Below are 22,524 nucleotides of genomic sequence, written 5' to 3' on the forward strand. Positions count from 1 at the left end.
CATCTTACAGGTATCAAAACATTTTTACACATCCTCAACAGACTGTAACAATTAACCAATAGAGCAAATAATGGACTGAATCATGTCAGATCCCTTTTCTGAGCCTGTCCCCACTGCTTTTCCTCAGACTGATATATACGCGACTTTTAAGTGTCTAACTCGCGTATATACGCGACTTCCCTTTAAGAAACTTGCGTATGATATTCAGGACACTGAAGTTTTACACTTTCAGCTCCCCCTGAGTCTGATATGTCTGTGTTGTGTTGTGTCTCAGTACATTGTGCTGACTGTACTTCCTTCTTCCTCCATATCTTCAAGTGTGATGAGGTTTTCTTCCTTTTGTGTGATGTCCATCCTTTGTTCCTGCATTCCTTTGCTATATGTCCAAGCTTGTTACATGCATAACATCTAACATGTTTCATGTTCCTTCTGTAGCAATCAGCAGCTTTGTGACCAAACATATTGCAAGAAAAACAATATCCATTAAAGTACCTTGAATGTGATGATCTTTCTACATGATGGTCTTGAACTCTTTTTATTCCACATCTGGCTGCAACATGTCCAAGATTATGACATACATAACATTCAACATTATTCATAGGAGGAGTAAAAGATTTTCTTTGAGGAGTCTCTTTCCTTGATTGTTGATGGGGTTGACCTTTCATCTCCTTGTTGATCATTTTAGATTTCTCTTTAGAGTTCCTTGCCTCACCTTGTGAACTAGATTCACCTTCAACAGATTCATGAAAACCAAGACCAGTCTTGATAGCAGGAGACCTTTGACTACTAAGAATATCATCCAAGACTTTAGAACTATCTTGAAATCGTAACAGTTTATCCTTTTCTTCTAATTTACCTTTCAAGATATTTACCTCAACTTGAAGTTGTTCCTCCTTTTCTATACATTGCTTCTTCATGTCTTCTTCAACTTTCTTTCCTTCTTCCAACTGATGCCTTAATTTGAGAATCTCCTTTTCTTGTTCTTCATTCACTTCCTGCTGCATTTGACGAACTCTGAAAGCACATTCCAATTGTGATTTTAAGCTGATGACTTCGTTGTCTTGTTTTTCAATTGCTTGGTGTAGATCTTCATTCTTCTTCCTTGATTCTTCAAGATCTCCCTTTAGAGAGAGGATTGTGGTTTCAAGATTTTCATAGTAGCTGGATCTATCTCTGAGTTTCTTGATGGTTGTGCTTCTTTCATTGACTTCATCTCTTAATGATGTCACTTCACCCTGCAACTTTTGACATTGATTTTCCTTGTCCTTGAGCAACTTTCTTACCTTGTTTCCTTCCTCTGATTGAGCTTTTAGTTTGGTAACTTCTTCTTTGAAAGCACATTCCCTTTTGTTCAATAGATCTTGTTGGTCTTTAACTTTGTCTGCAAGCCTTCTAAATACTGCCTCTATTTGATACTTTTCTTGCTCACCCATAAAAGCATGTTCAGTAGTTTCACTATCACTTCCATCACTTTCACAAGGAAATATAGCAGGAACATCAGAGGATAACACATTCATACCTGATAATGATTCTGAATCTGATTCTGAATCTGAAGAGCCTCTTATACCTAATCCCCAATCGATTCTCCCACTGTCATAGTCCTTCTGAGATGTCTTCTTCTTCTTATGAGCTTTCTTCTTAAGCTTCTTTCCCATTGTTCCACGGATCTCCTTCAAGCGATCAAGCTTCTATCAAAGGACCTGCTCTGATACCAATTGTTGGAAATAATACTGAGAGGGGGGGGTGAATCAGTATTATCAGATCAATCAAACTTTTTCTATTTCATACTCAGAAACATATACGCTACTTCAATTAAGTGAACCCGCGTGTACACGCTACTGTGTCTAATGAAACTCGCGTATATCCAGAGATCTTATAATTCAGTTATCTTAATCTTCAGTAAATGCATCAGATCATTATTAAGCATATTAACAGTAAACAGGTGCAGAATAACAGAACAGAACATCACACAAGAGCCACACACATGAACACCATGATATAAGGTGGAAACCCAATGTGGGTGAAAACCACCTGCTGCAAGTCATCTCAATCTTCTTCTTAATAAGAAAATCCTTTTACAATATTTGTACTGGTGCAGTCTTATAACAGTACGGGAGCTACAACCCCCTTTGCTCTTGTACTAGCCGATCCATTTACTAGTACGCAGGCTGCTACCTGCTACAATGCTCCAAAGATCTCCTTTAGCTTTTTGTACTAGCTTAGATACTAGTACGTAGGTGCTTGCCTACAATCTTCTCACCTCCAGGTACCACGTTTCATCAATTTTCAGACTGGATACACTGAAGCACAACACATAATCTGTAAGGCCACTTTTCATCCAATTTTCATACTGGACCCATAACTATCATTGAAGCTCAAAACAATCATCAAACTCTGAATCACTGAAACCCTGTTAACAACAGTCACCAGAACACAGAGCAGACACAGAACTCTGTAATAACCATCAGATCCATCTGCAACTTCAAATATTAAGATTTACAATGTATACGCTACTTCGATGAATCAAACCCGCGTGTATACGCGCTTTCGCCAAAGACAACCCGCGTACAGATCTAAAAATAATTTCTCATAACTTGCAGCTGTACCGGACATCAATCATACTCATAATACTTATAGAACAATACATGCGTCAGTATGTAGATCTAGAATAAGCATCATAAAGATAGTTCATTTCAAACCATTTGATCCCGATCTCTCCTTAGATCTTGCTCTCCATCAACCGATGAGATCTCTCCTTAGCTCAGATCAAGCAATGCATCATCAACCCATAACCAGCATACTGGATCTAATGCTTCATCAGATATTCAAGACATTTCAGATACACTTGCCTAATGATTTCCTTCTCCTTATATAGCCTTAGGCCTTGTTCAATACCAAGAGCCAAAACCATAGAAATCTAATACCATCAACTTCAAAACTAGGGATCGACACGCCCGTCGAGACACAATGGTCCGAAACCATAGGCACAACTTCCAAGAACTAACCGCCATGGACCAAAGGTACTTTTCCACATACACGCGCTTTTGCTGAAGCCAACCTGCGTGTACACGCGACTTGGGCTTAACGAACCTGCGTGTATGAACTTTCTCTTCTTCTTATAGTCAGATCATCAATTCCTTGCTGCTGACCTTCTGTACTATGATTTGTCATCAGTGAGGTTTGTCATCAAGGACAACACTTATCTCATAATGCCAACAATCTCCCCCTTTGGACTTGATGGCAAAGCTAACTTGTCACACTTAGAACTATCATCTGATTTCTTTGAGCTGTCCTCCATCAGTCACATCTGATATTTCTTCTGAAGATTCATCATCTGATTCCTTTGAGCTGTCCTCCATCAGTCACATCTGATATCTCTTCTGAAGATTCACCCAGTTATACATAAGTGAGATATTCTTCTATGAGAGGGTTGCCATCAAGTACAACACATGCATCATAATGCCAACAATCTCCCCCTTTGGACTTGATGGCAACAACACCAAATCACTCTCCCCCTTTGACATCAAGGGCAAAGGGTGGACCAAGATATTCTCTTCCTTTGCTGAATCATTCCACTGTCCATACTCCCCCTGAGTACCTGCTGAAATCTCTGAATAGTCTCCCCCTTTGTATATGCCAAGGTGTACCAATCTGTCCATGCTCCCCCTGAGTACATGTTGAATCTCTGTTCTTGCTCAAGTGTGCTGATCATGCTCTCCCTGACTGTAAGCAAGGTCTACAAAAGATGTTCTTCAAGAAGAACATGACTCTATACATCATAAAGGACCTTCCTATCACTTAGGACTCATACATACATCCATCTCTCAACTAAGTGAGGATATACAAAAATTGACTCATCCACCCAACCAAGTGGGAATACATCAAAATTTTACATATGACAACCAATCACATTGCATCAATCATCCCAGGCATAGTGGGGAAACCAAAATAGGCCGTTACATGACCTTGACACCATGAAAGAGATACCACAAAAGAGATATATGACATAGAGACGAAATAACTAGACCAAGACTTATGAAAGTCACCAGCAGCATCTGATAATCACCATTCAGATCAGCAACCAAGAGATCCTTCTGTTCTCCTTTCGCCTTTGTTCCTCCTGAAATCAACACCAAATGTGAACTAGAACCAAAAGCTTTAAGATAATGCCAACAATGCATCATTGGAAGATTATCTGCTCCCCCTGAACCTGTGCCAGATGATCTCTGTCAGACCTATATCAGACTTTCTGCAACCAACATCTGTCCCTGCTGATTTCCTTCAAAACTCCATATACGCGTCTGCATCCACATAAACTAGCGTATATACGCGGATAGGCCTTATGAAACCCGCGTACAACCATTTTCATATCAGCAACCTGTAACTGTCCTGCAACAAGGTATGTCTGAACATAGATGTCAACTCCTCCTTTTAAACATCCTCATGAAATCATTCACATTATATGTGAAACCACCATAACCATTACATCACTGTCAAGATCTACATGATCCAAGTATCATTACTTGGGAACATCTGCATCAATCAACATATGTAAGTATCATCCTATCATATAGATAAGAATTCATCACCATGTCTCCAACAAAGCAACTTTGAGTAGTCATCCATGTATCAGCACTATATATCTTGAGCTCAAGCTCACTTGACAGAAACTTATTGATATCATCAACAACAACAATCCTTATCCACATGAGTGCCTGCATCATAACTGTATGATATTTATGCATATGACAACAGCAGTATATAAGTGACTCATCATCAAGTGAGGAAGATGTGTATTCAAGCTTTGTACTTCTCCTTGTTCTTATGAAGATCACCATGTAAGCACCATATATGCATCATCAAAGAATCAACCATAAATCTGATCTGAACATCTTCTATGTAACTCCAAGAATCATATGAGAGTTTATCATAGACAACTCACAATAGCAAGATATATCATTTAGCCATATAAGAATCATCACCAAGGATTATTAACCATAATGCCAACATTGAATTGCTAAAGGCATATGCTCCCCCTCAACCTGTGCCATCTGTTAGATCTGATCATGCATATATCAGCAATAAGCATCAAGACATCATCATCATCAAGTTAGGATCAAAACACTTCTAGACATCTTACAGGTATCAAAACATTTTTACACATCCTCAACAGACTGTAACAATTAACCAATAGAGCAGATAATGGACTGAATCATGTCAGATCCCTTTTCTGAGCCTGTCCCCACTGCTTTTCCTCAGACTGATATATACGCGACTTTTAAGTGTCTAACTCGCGTATATACGCGACTTCCCTTTAAGAAACTTGCGTATGATATTCAGGACACTGAAGTTTTACACTTTCAGCTCCCCCTGAGTCTGATATGTCTGTGTTGTGTTGTGTCTCAGTACATTGTGCTGACTGTACTTCCTTCTTCCTCCATATCTTCAAGTGTGATGAGGTTTTCTTCCTTTTGTGTGATGTCCATCCTTTGTTCCTGCATTCCTTTGCTATATGTCCAAGCTTGTTACATGCATAACATCTAACATGTTTCATGTTCCTTCTGTAGCAATCAGCAGCTTTGTGACCAAACATATTGCAAGAAAAACAATATCCATTAAAGTACCTTGAATGTGATGATCTTTCTACATGATGGTCTTGAACTCTTTTTCTTCCACATCTGGCTGCAACATGTCCAAGATTATGACATACATAACATTCAACATTATTCATAGGAGGAGTAAAAGATTTTCTTTGAGGAGTCTCTTTCCTTGATTGTTGATGGGGTTGACCTTTCATCTCCTTGTTGATCATTTTAGATTTCTCTTTAGAGTTCCTTGCCTCACCTTGTGAACTAGATTCACCTTCAACAGATTCATGAAAACCAAGACCAGTCTTGATAGCAGGAGACCTTTGACTACTAAGAATATCATCCAAGACTTTAGAACTATCTTGAAATCGTAACAGTTTATCCTTTTCTTCTAATTTACCTTTCAAGATATTTACCTCAACTTGAAGTTGTTCCTCCTTTTCTATACATTGCTTCTTCATGTCTTCTTCAACTTTCTTTCCTTCTTCCAACTGATGCCTTAATTTGAGAATCTCCTTTTCTTGTTCTTCATTCACTTCCTGCTGCATTTGACGAACTCTGAAAGCACATTCCAATTGTGATTTTAAGCTGATGACTTCGTTGTCTTGTTTTTCAATTGCTTGGTGTAGATCTTCATTCTTCTTCCTTGATTCTTCAAGATCTCCCTTTAGAGAGAGGATTGTGGCTTCAAGATTTTCATAGTAGCTGGATCTATCTCTGAGTTTCTTGATGGTTGTGCTTCTTTCATTGACTTCATCTCTTAATGATGTCACTTCACCCTGCAACTTTTGACATTGATTTTCCTTGTCCTTGAGCAACTTTCTTACCTTGTTTCCTTCCTCTGATTGAGCTTTTAGTTTGGTAACTTCTTCTTTGAAAGCACATTCCCTTTTGTTCAATAGATCTTGTTGGTCTTTAACTTTGTCTGCAAGCCTTCTAAATACTGCCTCTATTTGATACTTTTCTTGCTCACCCATAAAAGCATGTTCAGTAGTTTCACTATCACTTCCATCACTTTCACAAGGAAATATAGCAGGAACATCAGAGGATAACACATTCATACCTGATAATGATTCTGAATCTGATTCTGAATCTGAAGAGCCTCTTATACCTAATCCCCAATCGATTCTCCCACTGTCATAGTCCTTCTGAGATGTCTTCTTCTTCTTATGAGCTTTCTTCTTAAGCTTCTTTCCCATTGTTCCACGGATCTCCTTCAAGCGATCAAGCTTCTATCAAAGGACCTGCTCTGATACCAATTGTTGGAAATAATACTGAGAGGGGGGGGTGAATCAGTATTATCAGATCAATCAAACTTTTTCTATTTCATACTCAGAAACATATACGCTACTTCAATTAAGTGAACCCGCGTGTACACGCTACTGTGTCTAATGAAACTCGCGTATATCCAGAGATCTTATAATTCAGTTATCTTAATCTTCAGTAAATGCATCAGATCATTATTAAGCATATTAACAGTAAACAGGTGCAGAATAACAGAACAGAACATCACACAAGAGCCACACACATGAACACCATGATATAAGGTGGAAACCCAATGTGGGTGAAAACCACCTGCTGCAAGTCATCTCAATCTTCTTCTTAATAAGAAAATCCTTTTACAATATTTGTACTGGTGCAGTCTTATAACAGTACGGGAGCTACAACCCCCTTTGCTCTTGTACTAGCCGATCCATTTACTAGTACGCAGGCTGCTACCTGCTACAATGCTCCAAAGATCTCCTTTAGCTTTTTGTACTAGCTTAGATACTAGTACGTAGGTGCTTGCCTACAATCTTCTCACCTCCAGGTACCACGTTTCATCAATTTTCAGACTGGATACACTGAAGCACAACACATAATCTGTAAGGCCACTTTTCATCCAATTTTCATACTGGACCCATAACTATCATTGAAGCTCAAAACAATCATCAAACTCTGAATCACTGAAACCCTGTTAACAACAGTCACCGGAACACAGAGCAGACACAGAACTCTGTAATAACCATCAGATCCATCTGCAACTTCAAATATTAAGATTTACAATGTATACGCTACTTCGATGAATCAAACCCGCGTGTATACGCGCTTTCGCCAAAGACAACCCGCGTACAGATCTAAAAATAATTTCTCATAACTTGCAGCTGTACCGGACATCAATCATACTCATAATACTTATAGAACAATACATGCGTCAGTATGTAGATCTAGAATAAGCATCATAAAGATAGTTCATTTCAAACCATTTGATCCCGATCTCTCCTTAGATCTTGCTCTCCATCAACCGATGAGATCTCTCCTTAGCTCAGATCAAGCAATGCATCATCAACCCATAACCAGCATACTGGATCTAATGCTTCATCATATATTCAAGACATTTCAGATACACTTGCCTAATGATTTCCTTCTCCTTATATAGCCTTAGGCCTTGTTCAATACCAAGAGCCAAAACCATAGAAATCTAATACCATCAACTTCAAAACTAGGGATCGACACGCCCGTCGAGACACAATGGTCCGAAACCATAGGCACAACTTCCAAGAACTAACCGCCATGGACCAAAGGTACTTTTCCACATACACGCGCTTTTGCTGAAGCCAACCTGCGTGTACACGCGACTTGGGCTTAACGAACCTGCGTGTATGAACTTTCTCTTCTTCTTATAGTCAGATCATCAATTCCTTGCTGCTGACCTTCTGTACTATGATTTGTCATCAGTGAGGTTTGTCATCAAGGAGAACACTTATCTCATAATGCCAACAGAAGGGAGTACTCTTTCTTGGATTATGTAGGTTGAAGGGAGTGAGAGTTGGGCATTTGGAATTTCTATAGGAGTTACTAAATTGTAAAATTATAGAGTGCCAAGATGTAGAAAAATATCGCTACATGTTAAGGGTTAGTGTGGTCTAGGCCTAGTGTGATCATCAAGTGATTTTGATGGCTTAGATGCCCTAGGTTATGGTTTCTTATATCACATGCTAGTCCCACAAGTCATGGACACAATATCAAACAAAAAATTATATGTAAACTTTTATATTGAAAATAATAATATAAAATACATCACTGGTTATAAAATGGACAAGAACATATTCATGGAGGACCTATCATTCCATAAAGGAGGGGGATAAAAATGGGTCCAAGGGTAAATTGCACATGCCTAAAATCCCATGTTATTAGCATAAATTAAATGTCATTACCATATAATCCCCATTTGACTTATTAAAACCAATCATTGAATGCATTTTTGAGGTTGGTAGAAGAGTCATATCAATTAGTTATTGAAGCATGGGCTAAGTACACTCATGAGGGGAGTGGTTTTATTGAATGCATGTAAGAGGTGGGTGAGAGAGTCATCTCACCTAGATGTGAGAACATGTGATGAGTAAAATTATCTTTTGAATCGTCTGAGTCAGAACATGCATAAGAAAAGGAATTTGAGTAGAGGAGATAACTAACTTTAAAAAAGAAAGAGGACAAAAAAAACTAGAGTTTTGGTGCTACAAGAGGAGAAAATACAATTTGTGTTGAAAACCAATCTCTAGTGTTGATATTTATGATAAGAACTAGCTTTGAATTTTTGTGAGGGGTTCTCATTTAGAAATCACTCAAGTGCTTGTGTAAAGGTTGACATTGTAAGTGCTCCACTAGTAGCTAGATTTCCTAAATCCCATAACTAAGAGATTCCTTACCAATCTATGTTAGAGCCCTAGAGGGGATGGAGATTGTCTAAGGGACTATGATACATAGAAATAAATATCATCCTTAGATTGTGAAAAATGATGGGAAAGAGAGTTGGCTAGTAGGAATTATTGTAGGGGTCACATCACTCTTAATTTACTAGGTATTGGTATCTTAGTGTTGACTATAGACATCCATAGGAGCATGCTCACCTTTGTGGAATCATAGCCCTAGATTAGGGGTGGCCTATTGTAGAGAGAATTAGTCCAAAAATAACTATGGTTGGATGGAATATTTGACATTTGTAGCTAGTTGTGTAAAACATTTATAAGGATAAATATTCCAATCACTCTATTATTTAATATGTAAATGCTATGCTTGAATGTTATGTTCAATTTATGTTATGTATGTTTAAATGTTGTCGTGCATGAATAATTCATCTACATTCTTTAATTTTAAAATCATGGACAATTAGATGAGCTTATATGTCAGATAACATACATTCATTTCTTTTAAAATGGTATTAGAGTTGGATTTATGGTAGCATGCCTTAGACTAAGGGTTTAGGTATGTCACTCATTGTCTTATTGGTATGTTGTCAAAACCTAGAAAATTTTCAAGTAGAAGAATAAGTGTGATGAGGTTTAATCATATTTATCTCAAACATCCACAAAGAAATGCAAACAAAATACCCAGACAATAGAGAAAGTAAATCATAAATGAATCGAAAGAAAAATTATTGGTTCTTATTCATCTCACAATGGATTTTTTATAGTTTTACAAAGATATCATCAATTGAAGAGTCAATCCCTAAATTTGGCATGCATACAAATTAAAGGCTAGAAGAAATAACAAAATATGCAACTAACTAAAAAACTAGCATTTAATATCTAGAAAGGGATCCTTCATGGGAGGTGAACTACTAGTGATGATGCTCCTTGGCGATCATGGCCTAATGTGTCACCTTAGGTCCTCCCAGCTTAGATGGATATTTTCCCCACTTTCTTCTCAATTTAGTGATAGAGCTATGTATGCAAAATTGCTATTATATAGGTTATCACTAAACTTGTGAGCACTACTAAAAATGATATGATGAGCAAGGTTACAATGATGTGCACAAGCATATGAATCAAACCCTACTCAATGTGTAGATGAAAAAAACTATGCTATGAGAAAAAAATGAAAAATATGTTGTTGTTGTAAGCTACCAAACACTACTAACATCATAGTGTGCCCATCATAAAATTCTAATATATAAAATGAAACAAAGATCTTATCCAAGATGTAAAAACTCATTGTGTAAGTATCTCACTCTTACACCCAAAATATTTAATCTCTAAGAAGATTTTGACCTTCAAAATGATCAACATGCATACTTTTGTGACATTTCACAATGAATAAAAGTTATTATTTTACACACCATTAAAAAAAACAAATGTCTAGAAGAAAACAAATGTCAAAAATCTTCAAATAAATTTAAAACAGATTGCTCAAAATTGAGCGCCTAAAAATATATCTATCCATCCCATAATTTAACACATTTTGCTCAAAATTTGGCGTCTTGTTAAATAGATTTTACCATGATCTAATTTCCACTAAAAAACAAAATCCATAACAATAGTTTTGCACAACAGTATCGATCTCCAATCTTCCTTGGAATATATGGAAACAAGAGGTCACACTGGATCAATCTTTAGGATATCTAGATCGATTCTCGTTCTTCAAATCAATTGAACTCTGATGCCTTAGTTGCAGATTTGTTCGTTTTCACACAGATTTGTTCTACGTTTTCATAGGAAATTCAACAGTTATTCATGGACAGCTAGGGTTTCAAGGTTGAATTTCGATACGGTGGATGGAGGAGGATCTCTTCAATAGCTCGCCCCACAAAACATCGATTTGTTCGGCGCCTATTTTCGTATCTCCCCCGATATTGATCTTGCGAAGCTCCACCATGAAGAACGAGGGTGTTACTTCGAAAATCTTGGCATCAATCGACAAATGCCCCTTCAGCCCCTGCTCAAGTCTCTGTAACTTCATCTTGCAATCCTCAGATTTCTTGACTCTGAATCTCAGTATTTTGGCAATCTCCTCATAGCTTCGATATTATGCTCCAGGATGGCTGAGTCAATGTGAGCCACAATTCCTGCTTTAGGGTTTTGTCCTTGAATAACCCTGAGAGGTCGAATGCAGGGGAAAGAGTGATAATGTCGAATGCATTGAAGCAGGCCAGCTTCGGAATAAAGAACGCCAAATCAACATTGTTAAGGAGGATGACATCGACATCACAGTCAGGATGCGGGGGTTCGAAGCCCTGCCAAAACCAGGGGACCTCCATTAGCTCGGTGAGGGTTATCCTCATCTCAGGGTTGGGATCTAGGAAATGGAGAATGAGTTGCCAGACTTGGATCTTCTTATACAAGGCCATCAAATTTGCATCATGGAATGGCAAGAAACCCACCAGGAGAACAAAAAGTATGACCCCGCAAGACCAAATGTCAACCTTGGCACCATCATAGCCCTCCTTTTGGTATCTATTTGAGAAAATATTGAATATTATACTGAAATTCTTGAGTATGTAAATTGTTGGCAGGACTATATAAAAGAAATGGATACCTAATGGTCTCTTGCAATGGAGGCCTAGATCAGAATAGATTTTCTCCCATTTTGTCTATCAGAGGCATGCACATCTGAAAATACAATGAGAACAAGCCCAACAACACATACTCCTACACCAATAAACTGTCCGATTTTGTATCTTGTCTTCAAGAATATCCATGTAAGGAACAAGACACAAGGAATTGTCCAGTAGTCCAGCAACATGACACTTGTTATTTATGTATAGTCATATGCCCTCACCATGACATAGTTAGCTTCAACATCCACGAAAGCCAACAAAACATAGTAGTACCACCAAGCCCGAAGCCATCTCCTGTGATATATTAATTGACTTCCAAACACAATTGACAGAAGAAGATAATTCAAGAAGGATTGTGAGGTCGGTACAACAATTCCTCTGTGGGTAAGCTCATTTGAGGAGAATCCAGTGGATGTTATCAGCAGAGAAGCCACCTGACCCAAAAGAAGGGCTATCAATGTCTTCTTGGAGCAGAGTTTTTCGAAATTTAGAGTGCAAAATGGAAGATGTGAGCTGCAATATGCAAGTTGGTTTATCTCCACCTTTTAGAATTATGCATGATTGTCCTTTAGCTAGGGCCTTGATTATGGTTCTCCAAACTCTATAATTATTTACTTCATGTTGTCACTGTGTTTGTTGAATTTTATTTTGTGACTGTTTTGTGATATATTATCATTTGATCAAGGTCAATCTTTTTCTCATGTTAGATATGTGACATGGTTACAATTATCTCAATGTGACTGTGGTTGTCCCAAAGCTGGACAAGGCTTCATTTTGGTCAATATTTTTCTCATGTTATATATGTGACATGGTTACAATTATCTCAATGTGACTATGGTTGTTCCAAAGTTGGACAAGGCTTCACTTTGGGCAGATCCTAGGTGTTTAACTTCAACATTCCTCCTATATGTTAACAAATCTTTAGTTGTTTTATTGATTCATTTCAGCATTGGGTATTGCATGGCATTAATTACTTGTGGGGGTGGTTTATCCTTCATGTTTCCTTTTGAAAAAATTAATCTTTAATTCTATGTGAACAATGAATTTGAAGACATTTTTTATGTGGATTAGTTTATAACATCTCTCAGAGGCAAGTTTCAGATAGTAAAGAAGCTTCCTTCAAAGCTGAAGGCAAAGGCAGAATATGGGAGGCAAAGGCAGAAGATGGGGCAATCTTCACCATGCCTCCTATGAGATGGCCAAACATGTCCTATTACCTGCATTAGGTTGAGTATCAAAGACTATCATTTAATACTTTGGTCTTTGCACAGAAGGATACTAACAAAGTTTCCTACCATGATACAAATCCTTCCCCTTATAAGAAAGCACAAAGTTTTGCATTTGAATAAGGCATATGCACATCTAGCAAATGATAGCCTGCCACTTGAGGTTTAAAAGCTATGTTGTCATGTGAATTACAACACTCTACTTTTCACTTCAAAAATTGATGAATTGGGTCATTTTTTTTAAATATTGCAATAGCATGGTCCTTTTGTGGCTCTTCATATTTGTTATGAAATGGATATATTGGTTTTTTATGGTTGCACTCTTTGTTGTACTGATGAATAAGTTGAGGAACTCACCAGACTGAGGTATATTACATGTTTGGAAATCATAATATTTTCCTAGTCAAGTCAAAATATTTATTGTTAACAATGTTTATCCTATTATCTTGTTGTATTTCTTTCAGAGGCATGGCTACCCTTAGTGGAAGGAGGTCATAATTTCTTAAATGAAGAGGAAAGACGAACTGTGTCTTGTAACACCAAAGGAGACTCCATTAGTATTGAAAGCTTTTGATTTTGATATAAATGTTTAGATATATATTGCTACTGAAGAAATATATGGGGGAGAAAGAAGGATGCCTACCCTCTATTCAACTTATCCAAATATTGTAAGTTGACTGATTAACTCACTTCAACTCATTTTCCTTTGAAGTTGGATTTTCTTATGTCATGCACTCATGCTGATCAAGAAAAATCCGCAGGTGAGGAAGGAGACTCTTCTTAGTCCTATGGATTTAAAGCCATTCCAAAATCATTCATCTGAAATGGGTGCACTGGATTACATGGTATCTTTGGCCAGCGATGTGTTTATTCCTATATATGATGAAAACATGGCAAAAGTTATGGAAGGGAATTGTAGGTAATCTTATATTGTTTTGCCTATATCTTGCAGAGAGCATATAGTGGTTACCTAGTGGTATGAGCTGTAGTGGTGACACACTTAGTTCTCTTAGAACTGACCTTTGTAAGTAGCGTTAAGAAGCCTTGGGAATTGGGTCACACTTACTATTAGTAATTTTCCAATCAGTTGTCTACATTATTTATTATATGTTGCCTTTTTCTTTCTTGATTGAGTTTCAGTTCAATGTAAATTGTGGAAATGCTTTGGATGTGTTAATCATGTTATCCTAGTGATGCATCAACATTTGAGAATTATTGTTATATTAATATTTTAGAATAAATATCCCTAGTTGTGAAATCCTTAAATGAACCTCTTAGAAGCCCATTTCTAATCAACCCTGAAGGGCCTCAATTTTAACTTAAAAGTTTGCTCTGAGTTGGAATTATTTTTTGAAGTGTGACAAATGCCTTGGAGATTGATTGAGGGCTCTCTTAGAAAGCCTTTGAGTCTCCATCTCAAAAATCCTTGGAAGCAAAGTTGCATGGTATTGGGAGAGGGGTACATGCTGGAAACATGATCCCTGCCTCATCCCCCATCAAAAAAGTAAAAAGACAAAAAAAATTGAAATAGGGAAACAATATTTGTTTGTCTATCTATAAATATAAAATAGCACAAGAAGAAAGGATAATTGAGTAAGAAAATTTAAATGTAGCCTCCAATAATATCCATGTTGTCCAAAATGCACATAGCATGCTTGTTGTAGCTATAGAAAACACTTTTTCCTAAAAGTTGTTGAAGAAAATGTGAAGAAATGAAGTGTGGAACAATGTTGTTGCTCACAACTATCTTCTGGTTGTGACTACAAAACCAGATCACAATGCTTCACACACAACAGAAGTGCTTCTTGTTTGTGTAGGAGATACCTTTGCTCAAACAGTCTGGAAGAAAGTGTGAGGAAATAATAAGTGGTAAATTGTATTTAGAACAAAGACAAGGTGTAAGGGTTTTCTAGAAGCTTATTCAATGTGAAATTAGTGTCAAAATTTATGTCAATGCCAATTTAAAGCACTTGGGCAGGTTCCTATGGTCAATTTCCCTGTCAAAACACAGTTAAACCAGATTAAGACATGCCCATTTTTCCTTGAAATGCCACTTGCCATTTTAGATGGCATTTCAGAATTGTGAAACATTATTTGAAATGTTTTATGGCATTTCAAAGGCATAACTTCTTGAGATTTGTGCTAACAACTGAAAAAGGTTACATTCATCCTTATATCTAGGGCATTCCTTAAAAATCTCCAATCATATATTAATATTAAATTACCCTTGTATCCCTCAGGCATGGAGAACTTTACTTCTTATTGACTCTTTGACCTTGGAGAATATGACAACTGCCTTGTATCCCTTAAAGCTTGGGTATTCTTCTTCATGTTAACCAACTCCTCATAAAAAGGATCTCAAGTGCAAGCTACAACTTCCTCAAAATGTGGTCACCTCGAGGCTCCAAAATAGGTGCATTAAAGTAGTGATCTATGTGGATTGGATGGAGTGCTCCTCTAATGTGGTCCTTCAGGTTTTCTAACCAACCAACCTTCAAAAATAAGAAACTTTCAAAAATGAGTTATGCCTTTGCAACCTGATGAAAATATTATTTTCAAATCTAGGTATAGAAATCAAATTTGAATCAATGTTCTGATATAAGTGTTGGCTGAAAATAATATCTCTGCAATATCATCATATCAAGGCAATGATAAGGTTTGCTTAACACCTCTGCATTTTGTCACCAATATCCAAAGAAGGTAGCTTCTTTAACTTTGTAAGTCATTTTTGTAGGCTGTAAGCACCCCTAAATCATGATTATAGACCTGAAAGGGGTCATAAGTTACAACCCTTCTAAAGAAGGGTTTTTCCCTGTTACTATATGTTGGCTTGGTTAATATCTCATAGAATTCATTTGTCATATGCTGGATGATAAAATAGGAGTTCTGGCATAAACTAAAAATTTGTACCATGTGTAAAGGACCACAGATCCACTTTTGTATCTATTCTTGTTGATGTGAAAGAGATGCCAGAAGAAGGTACAAAGTGAACAATTTCCAGCAAAGTGTATCCATGTGGACAAATTGCACATCATTATAAAAGCTACAACAATAAGGTCAGCTCAGAAACAAATCTTGGACATTATTTCAATTCAACAATCATTCTACAAATGATCCCCCCCCCCCCACCCTTAGCCAGTGATGTTCCTTGGTCAAGCTTTTTGGAGTAAGGTAAAACAAAACTTCCTTAAGTGGTAGTCACGGCCACTTGCACACCCAATCATAGAATAGTTGGGCCTAAAATCAACTATGGAAAGTTTTGGATGGAATCCTGAGAAGAGGATGGTATAAGTGATGTAATTATGTACAAACAGTTGCACTAGTGCACTGACTTTCATATTCTGGTGCTTCTTATACCTTGAAGCCCAACAAACAAGACATCCCTTGCAAGGATGGAAAAATAATTGGTGTAAAGACCTAAAAACCCTTAAGCTTCACACATTAAATTATCCAGAGTAATGCAGATATATCGGTATTTCCAATGCCTCGGAGATGGTTGTATGTTGTCTTGTAGTTGCATACAATGCTTCCTTGTGCATCTTGTTTGCATCTTTTATTTGCATAAAGAGGAACTCTTTTACTTCTTCTCTGTGCTGTTTATTTCTCCATGCAGTAAACAATTCACTTACTGCTGGTAATATACTATAAAATGAGACTCAACATCCGTGCCAATAACATGTTGGGAACAATTTTTTTGTGCCCACCTTTGATTTTTGTTGAAATGTAACATTTTCTTAATTCTTGCATTCAAGTGGAGAATGTCTAAATCTATAAAGGTGCGAAATGTTGAACTCATTGTGACAATGAAGGAAGAGATGAATCAAGACCAAACAATTGGTTAATAATTGTCATTCTAAACTTGATCAATGACTACTCATGCATAAATAGTGAGGCATTATTTAGTGACAACCATCAAATTAAAATTCTCTTGGGCTGGTGCATTATTGACAATGGTGGCATAAAAAATTTGACTTATAGGACCTATTTCAACAATAATGCTTGCCCCAAATTGCCATCCACATCCATATACACCAAGACCAATTATATAATGCATGCCACAAACATTGAATCATATTTTTAATTTGAGGAAATGGGAGGCTGAACCTTGGGCCTCCATGACCATTTTAGAGGGAACCAGTTGAAAATGGCTTCAATTATGGAGTCTCTATAAATGATGGTTGGGTGCACATTGGTTCACTTCAACCTCCACCTAGAGGTTAAGCGATCTCCCACTCTCAACTTAAGCAACACCTTTGTAGACTCTACCTCCTCTAGCCCACCTCATTCTATGGATACACCCTAAGTGGTCATATCTCGAAGCTACTGGAAAGCCCCACTGAAGACAATCATGTGGCTATCTACATTGATACTGGCTCCACAATTGTGAAATATGAAGCCCTAGCATGTCATGTGGACCAAGTAACTAAAGCCCAAAACGGGCATTACATTTTTACCTTTTTTTAGTAACCTAGTATGTTTTGTTGAGTTCTATTTTTATTATGCCAGTATGTTAAGCAATATACCTATGGAATTCTAAGAAGCAGATATAGGTAGGCCTCCATAGTATTTTGACTGGTTCATCCTTGACTAGGGATTCCAGGATATGCTTGCTGAGGACTATATATTTTTAGTAAAATTAAGTTGTATCATATGGCCACAACTTTTTTAATATAAGCTCTACTGACCCCCACCCCCGTCACCTTGAAAAAAAACATAAAAAATAACTAACCTAGAAAAACTTGAAATTTACGATATCCCTTAACAATGAACATGGATAGTGTTTTTTGTTTCTGTTGGGGGGGTAGGGTTTAGGTTTAGGGTTTTGAACAGTGCCCTTAACTAATACAAACTGCACCCAACCCATTATATGGACTACAAGCTTGCTTGGTTAACCATGAGTTTCCAACAATGACAACTTCAAGTAAAGGTCAATATATACTTCAAAGGAATCCAGAAGTAATGGAATGTATCAATTTCTATACTTACTACCTAGAAACAATTGCAAAAAGGATTCCAATCAAGTCAAAATGTTTACATCATATTACTTCATATTCAAGAATTGGATATTCTATGAATGCATCCAGATAAAACCTTTATGTTGTCATTGTTACTCTGTTTTATTCATTTGTAATGGTGAGTGCCAAATTTCTTTTTAACCTAGAGATATAATTTTTTTGTAAATGATTGTGTGTGTGATCCTAAGCACAATTGTACTTTTATTTCTGTTTGTTTTTATCTCTGTTGGGCAAGCAATGTGCCGAAATAATCATAATACGATTTGTGCTTCTATTTCTTTACACCAAACACTTTATCAACAAACTCTATTGTTGTCTCTTAGTGAATGGATTGATTCCAAGATGAATTTTCTCAACAAGCATTTTTTAATGGTAGCAGTAGCATAGTTTTCATTGAATTTTTGCAGTATGCAATGTCAGTGGCAATATGTAATTCACAATAAGAGCATAAGATGGTAGGCTCTGTAACATAAGAAACTACAAAGCTTATATGCAATCATATTTTGTGATCATTTTTCATACCCTCTATTTTGGTAACATTATTAAAAACTTGAAACTTTGCAACAATTTTTTGTATGATCCGTAGAACACCAAACTAATTGCGATAGGTCTGGAGGCAAGTATTTTCCATCATTTTGTACTTGGCACTAAATCAAGCATCAAGTAAGTATTACTCATAGCAGTGATGGTGTATGATACATAGTAGAAATCATTTTTGACAATAATTGCTAACTATCGTTCCCTTAGCAACCAACCTTTCACCTTCCTCCATCTTTCCTGTGAATGCCCCATAAGTAGTACAACTCAAAAACAAACCCCTATTCAAAATTTATTTCAATTGGTTGTTTTCATCCTGAATTTCGCTAGCCTTGCAGAGGTCATAGATCATAGAAAAATAGATGAATGCAAACAATAATCTTTAAGAGCAATATTCCATCACATTATTAGAATGAAATTTCCTCTGGAAAATCAGGAAACCTTCCTGACATGAAATTTGTGTACTTGGACTTCAAATCATCTATTGCAGTTTTTGATTTCTTTTTCCCTTTACTTGATGGCAATTTCTCCGAAAGAGTTGCTTCCACCAATTTCAAGATCTCCTCACCTGATAGATACTTCTCCTCGACATTGACATTGGTGAGAAAGGAAGAAATATTATTTTTTGTTAACTAAGAGGAAATCTCCTTGGTAACTATGATAGGACCAAGAGACACTGGACCTGACTCATATGCAGGTACAAAGTTTCCATTTTGGTATCCAACCAAAAAGTGATAGGAAACTTGACCAGGTGTGAGGGCGTTAGCTTGAATATGTCATTTTATTATTTTGAGTGCTTTATGTAGCTAAGTGACTCTTATTGTTAGGCCTATCTATACTAATAGAGATTGGATGCACAACCTTAGGATTCCCCTTGGTTCATTCAGAGTGGGATCCCACTAGCTTTGGTTTGAGATAGCTCACGACATCACACACCTCAAAGGGAATTTTCAGCTATGTGACTTACAAGAGATCAAGTTGGGGGAGCACATTGTCTTCAAATGTTCCATCTAGTAGGAGATAGCATTGTTACATATTTATTGGATTTATTCTTGACTGATAACACTTGTTGTTTGGTTGTTTTGTCATGACTCACATCTTATTCATCAATTTTAAAGTTTTGTTTGTTGCTTAGAGTCTATAGCCAAGGGACCAGGCACTATGTCTTGCCTAGCTTTCCATTTCAAATCTTAAAAGACAAAAACAATATCATTTTGCAAATATGTTTTTTTAGCGTTTGAAGAACAAGTTTGTAGGCTTATCATGGATTCCTTCCTTATGTGGGAGGAGAGCTAGCCTTATGTGAGAAGGATGATCACCAAGGTGAAAATGGGTGATATTGTTAAGTAACTTTGGGGTCTATAATTGATAATTGAATCTATATTTCGAAGCACAGATTTTAGAGGTAGCAATGAAGTGCTTTTATCCTTGGATTGATGGAATGAGTTTAAGCACTTATTCTATTTCTTAACAAACCATCATTTCGATGCTGTTATGGTTCTTTTGCTTTTGAGAAAGAAGTTGCCCCAACATATTTGAAAGCTTTTGTGGCTACCTCAAAGACTAGATCAAAGGAGGAAAGGGAGCCGCCCCTCCTTAGGGAAGTCATGGCTACCTCTAAGAATAGAGAACTTGAGAGTGAAAACCTAGTTGTGCAAGATGTCATCTCTATTAATTGTAGGATTTGAACAATTAAATCTATCTTTGACATCATATTTAGCTTTGAACATTTTTCTTGCTTAATGCAAGTGTTTTTTTGTAAAGTAACAACCTGCAGTACTTTGTATTAATTGGGACATTGCTACATTCTATAAGTTAAAACATTCTTTCAGTTATTGTTGAATTCATTTTTACCATTTAGAAAAACATGACAATTAAGGTGATTAGACATTTGTGTTAATTGTGCCATTTTCCTAAATGCATATATTTGCAATATGTTGTAGTTTTCATCTGTAGTGTGCTCTTCCACTCAGTCTCACCTGAGAAGGGATCAAATTTCCAGTTTTACAGTTTGAAATAAGCCATTTGGAAGGATATGAAAAATAATAACTGGTTTTATATGTGAGAACCATTGCAACGAAACATCTTGTTCTTGTTTCTATCTGGAGCATTTTATTTGTAATATTGTAGACATTTACTCAGACATTCATATTAGTCAAGCTTCAGCATGCCCCCTAATTTTGATCATCAATAGTCACAAGGTTATCTACATGGTAAAATTTCATGCTGGTATGTTGTGATAAACACAATGCTTAACAACATTCTTCATGTTTTATAGTGATAAAAATACTTTTGTAATTTTTTTTGTGAAACGGATTACACTTTAACTTTGCTTACATTATATATTGTAAATTTGACAGGTTGAGCTTCAATATATGCATGATTATGTAGGGGTCAGTACAAGCATTGTATTGACACCATCTCCAATAACACATTTCTCAGGAGTAATTGGAAACGAGAATCTTTCTGTAGGGGGTGAAGTTTATTTCTACATTGCATCAGGAAACTTCTTGAAATATGATGAAGGCTTGGGTATTTCAAAGCTTGATTTTGTTTCTTCTTTGACCTTATAAGACTTGGTCCTTGCCATTCTTGTAAACTGAAATAGTGAATTTTAGTGGGTTTTTTGGTAAAATTTAGGGGAAATTGAAAACTTTTTTATGAAGCATTGCATAGAAAGTTTTTTGGTGTCATACTAAAAGTGACTCATGCTTTGCAGAACTGGTAAGGGTGATACCTTGAAGGCATATTACTTGCACATTGTTAGTCCTCTAAAAAAGACTGTTGTTGGAGCAGAGATATCACATAGCTTTTCAAGGAACAAGAAAATGTTCACCATAGGCACTCAACATGCTTTGGACCCACCAACAACAATTAAGGGGTGCCTCAATAATTATGGAATGACAATTGCACTACTTCAGCATGAGTAGAGGCCTACAAGTTTTGTTACTCTTTCTGGTGAGGTGGACACCAAAGCCTTTCACAACCATGCGAAGGTGGTGTTATCTCTGGTTTTGTAGACTTGAAGGATATGTCATGGATATGCACTATTTGGTACAGATTTAAGCAAAGGTCTGTGCCAAATTTTTATTGGAATTTTTAAGTTTTTCCTTTCAGAATAATTATTTCAGTTCATGTGTTTTATTTTGAGGCACAAAGCAGCTCAACACTTTGACTTAATTGGAAATGTAGTTTTGTGAAGTCAAATGTTGTAAATTTTATAAGGTGATGTAGGAGCATTCAACTCAAGAAAAATCATTGTACTTTAGTAGACATAGGGGGTCTTGTGTTTTAGGGAAGTTGGTTTCCTAAGTGTTGAATTAATGTAATTATTAAGGTTTTAAGTGATTTTAATGAGAGAAGCTAGAATAGGGATTTAATTAAGTATTGTGAGGCATATTTGTAAATGTTCTCGAATGTAGGAGAACATGAGAGAATTAGGATAGTTGAGAGATTGATAGATCTGAGAATTAATTGTAAAACTTAGATTAGGAGTTAGTTCATGATTTTGTGGATTAGAGAGGATCCTTAGAGATAAGGAAGAGATTTTAGGATTTTGTTCAGAAGGTTATGGATCTAAACCAAGAATTGGTTATAGAATCCTTTTGTATAAATGTAAGCCTAAAAGGCATAGTCAAGTTAGTCAAGTTAGTAGTTAGAGTTTGTGAGTTAGAAGTTTGATTGTAAGACTATTGGTAGGTAGGAAAACAGAGGCCATTGATAAGAATATCAGGCCAGAGAGAGAGAGAAAGAGAGAGACTCTTATATAAATACTTGTTTATTAATACAAACCACTTGATTTTGAGTTCATGTGTGTGTATTGAGTAATTGAGATATAGATT

At 36.6% G+C, this 22,524-nt stretch overlaps 1 protein-coding gene across 1 annotated transcript in view; it reads left to right on the plus strand.

The window, feature by feature from the left end:
• LOC149258478 (uncharacterized) overlaps positions 1-21,255 on the plus strand; it is a 70,406-nt gene extending 49,151 nt beyond the window's left edge. The window contains exon 2 of the mRNA XM_089419114.1: positions 21,043-21,255. Within this exon, the coding sequence (XP_089275240.1) occupies positions 21,043-21,255 (213 nt within the window). The remainder of the gene's footprint in view (positions 1-21,042) is intronic.
• The last annotated feature ends 1,269 nt before the right edge of the window (positions 21,256-22,524 follow it).

Source organism: Pinus tabuliformis, chromosome 6 (assembly GCF_031772625.1).
Source record: "Pinus tabuliformis cultivar Carrire ecotype Pingquan chromosome 6, CPIR1, whole genome shotgun sequence".
Taxonomy (NCBI): domain Eukaryota; kingdom Viridiplantae; phylum Streptophyta; class Pinopsida; order Pinales; family Pinaceae; genus Pinus; species Pinus tabuliformis.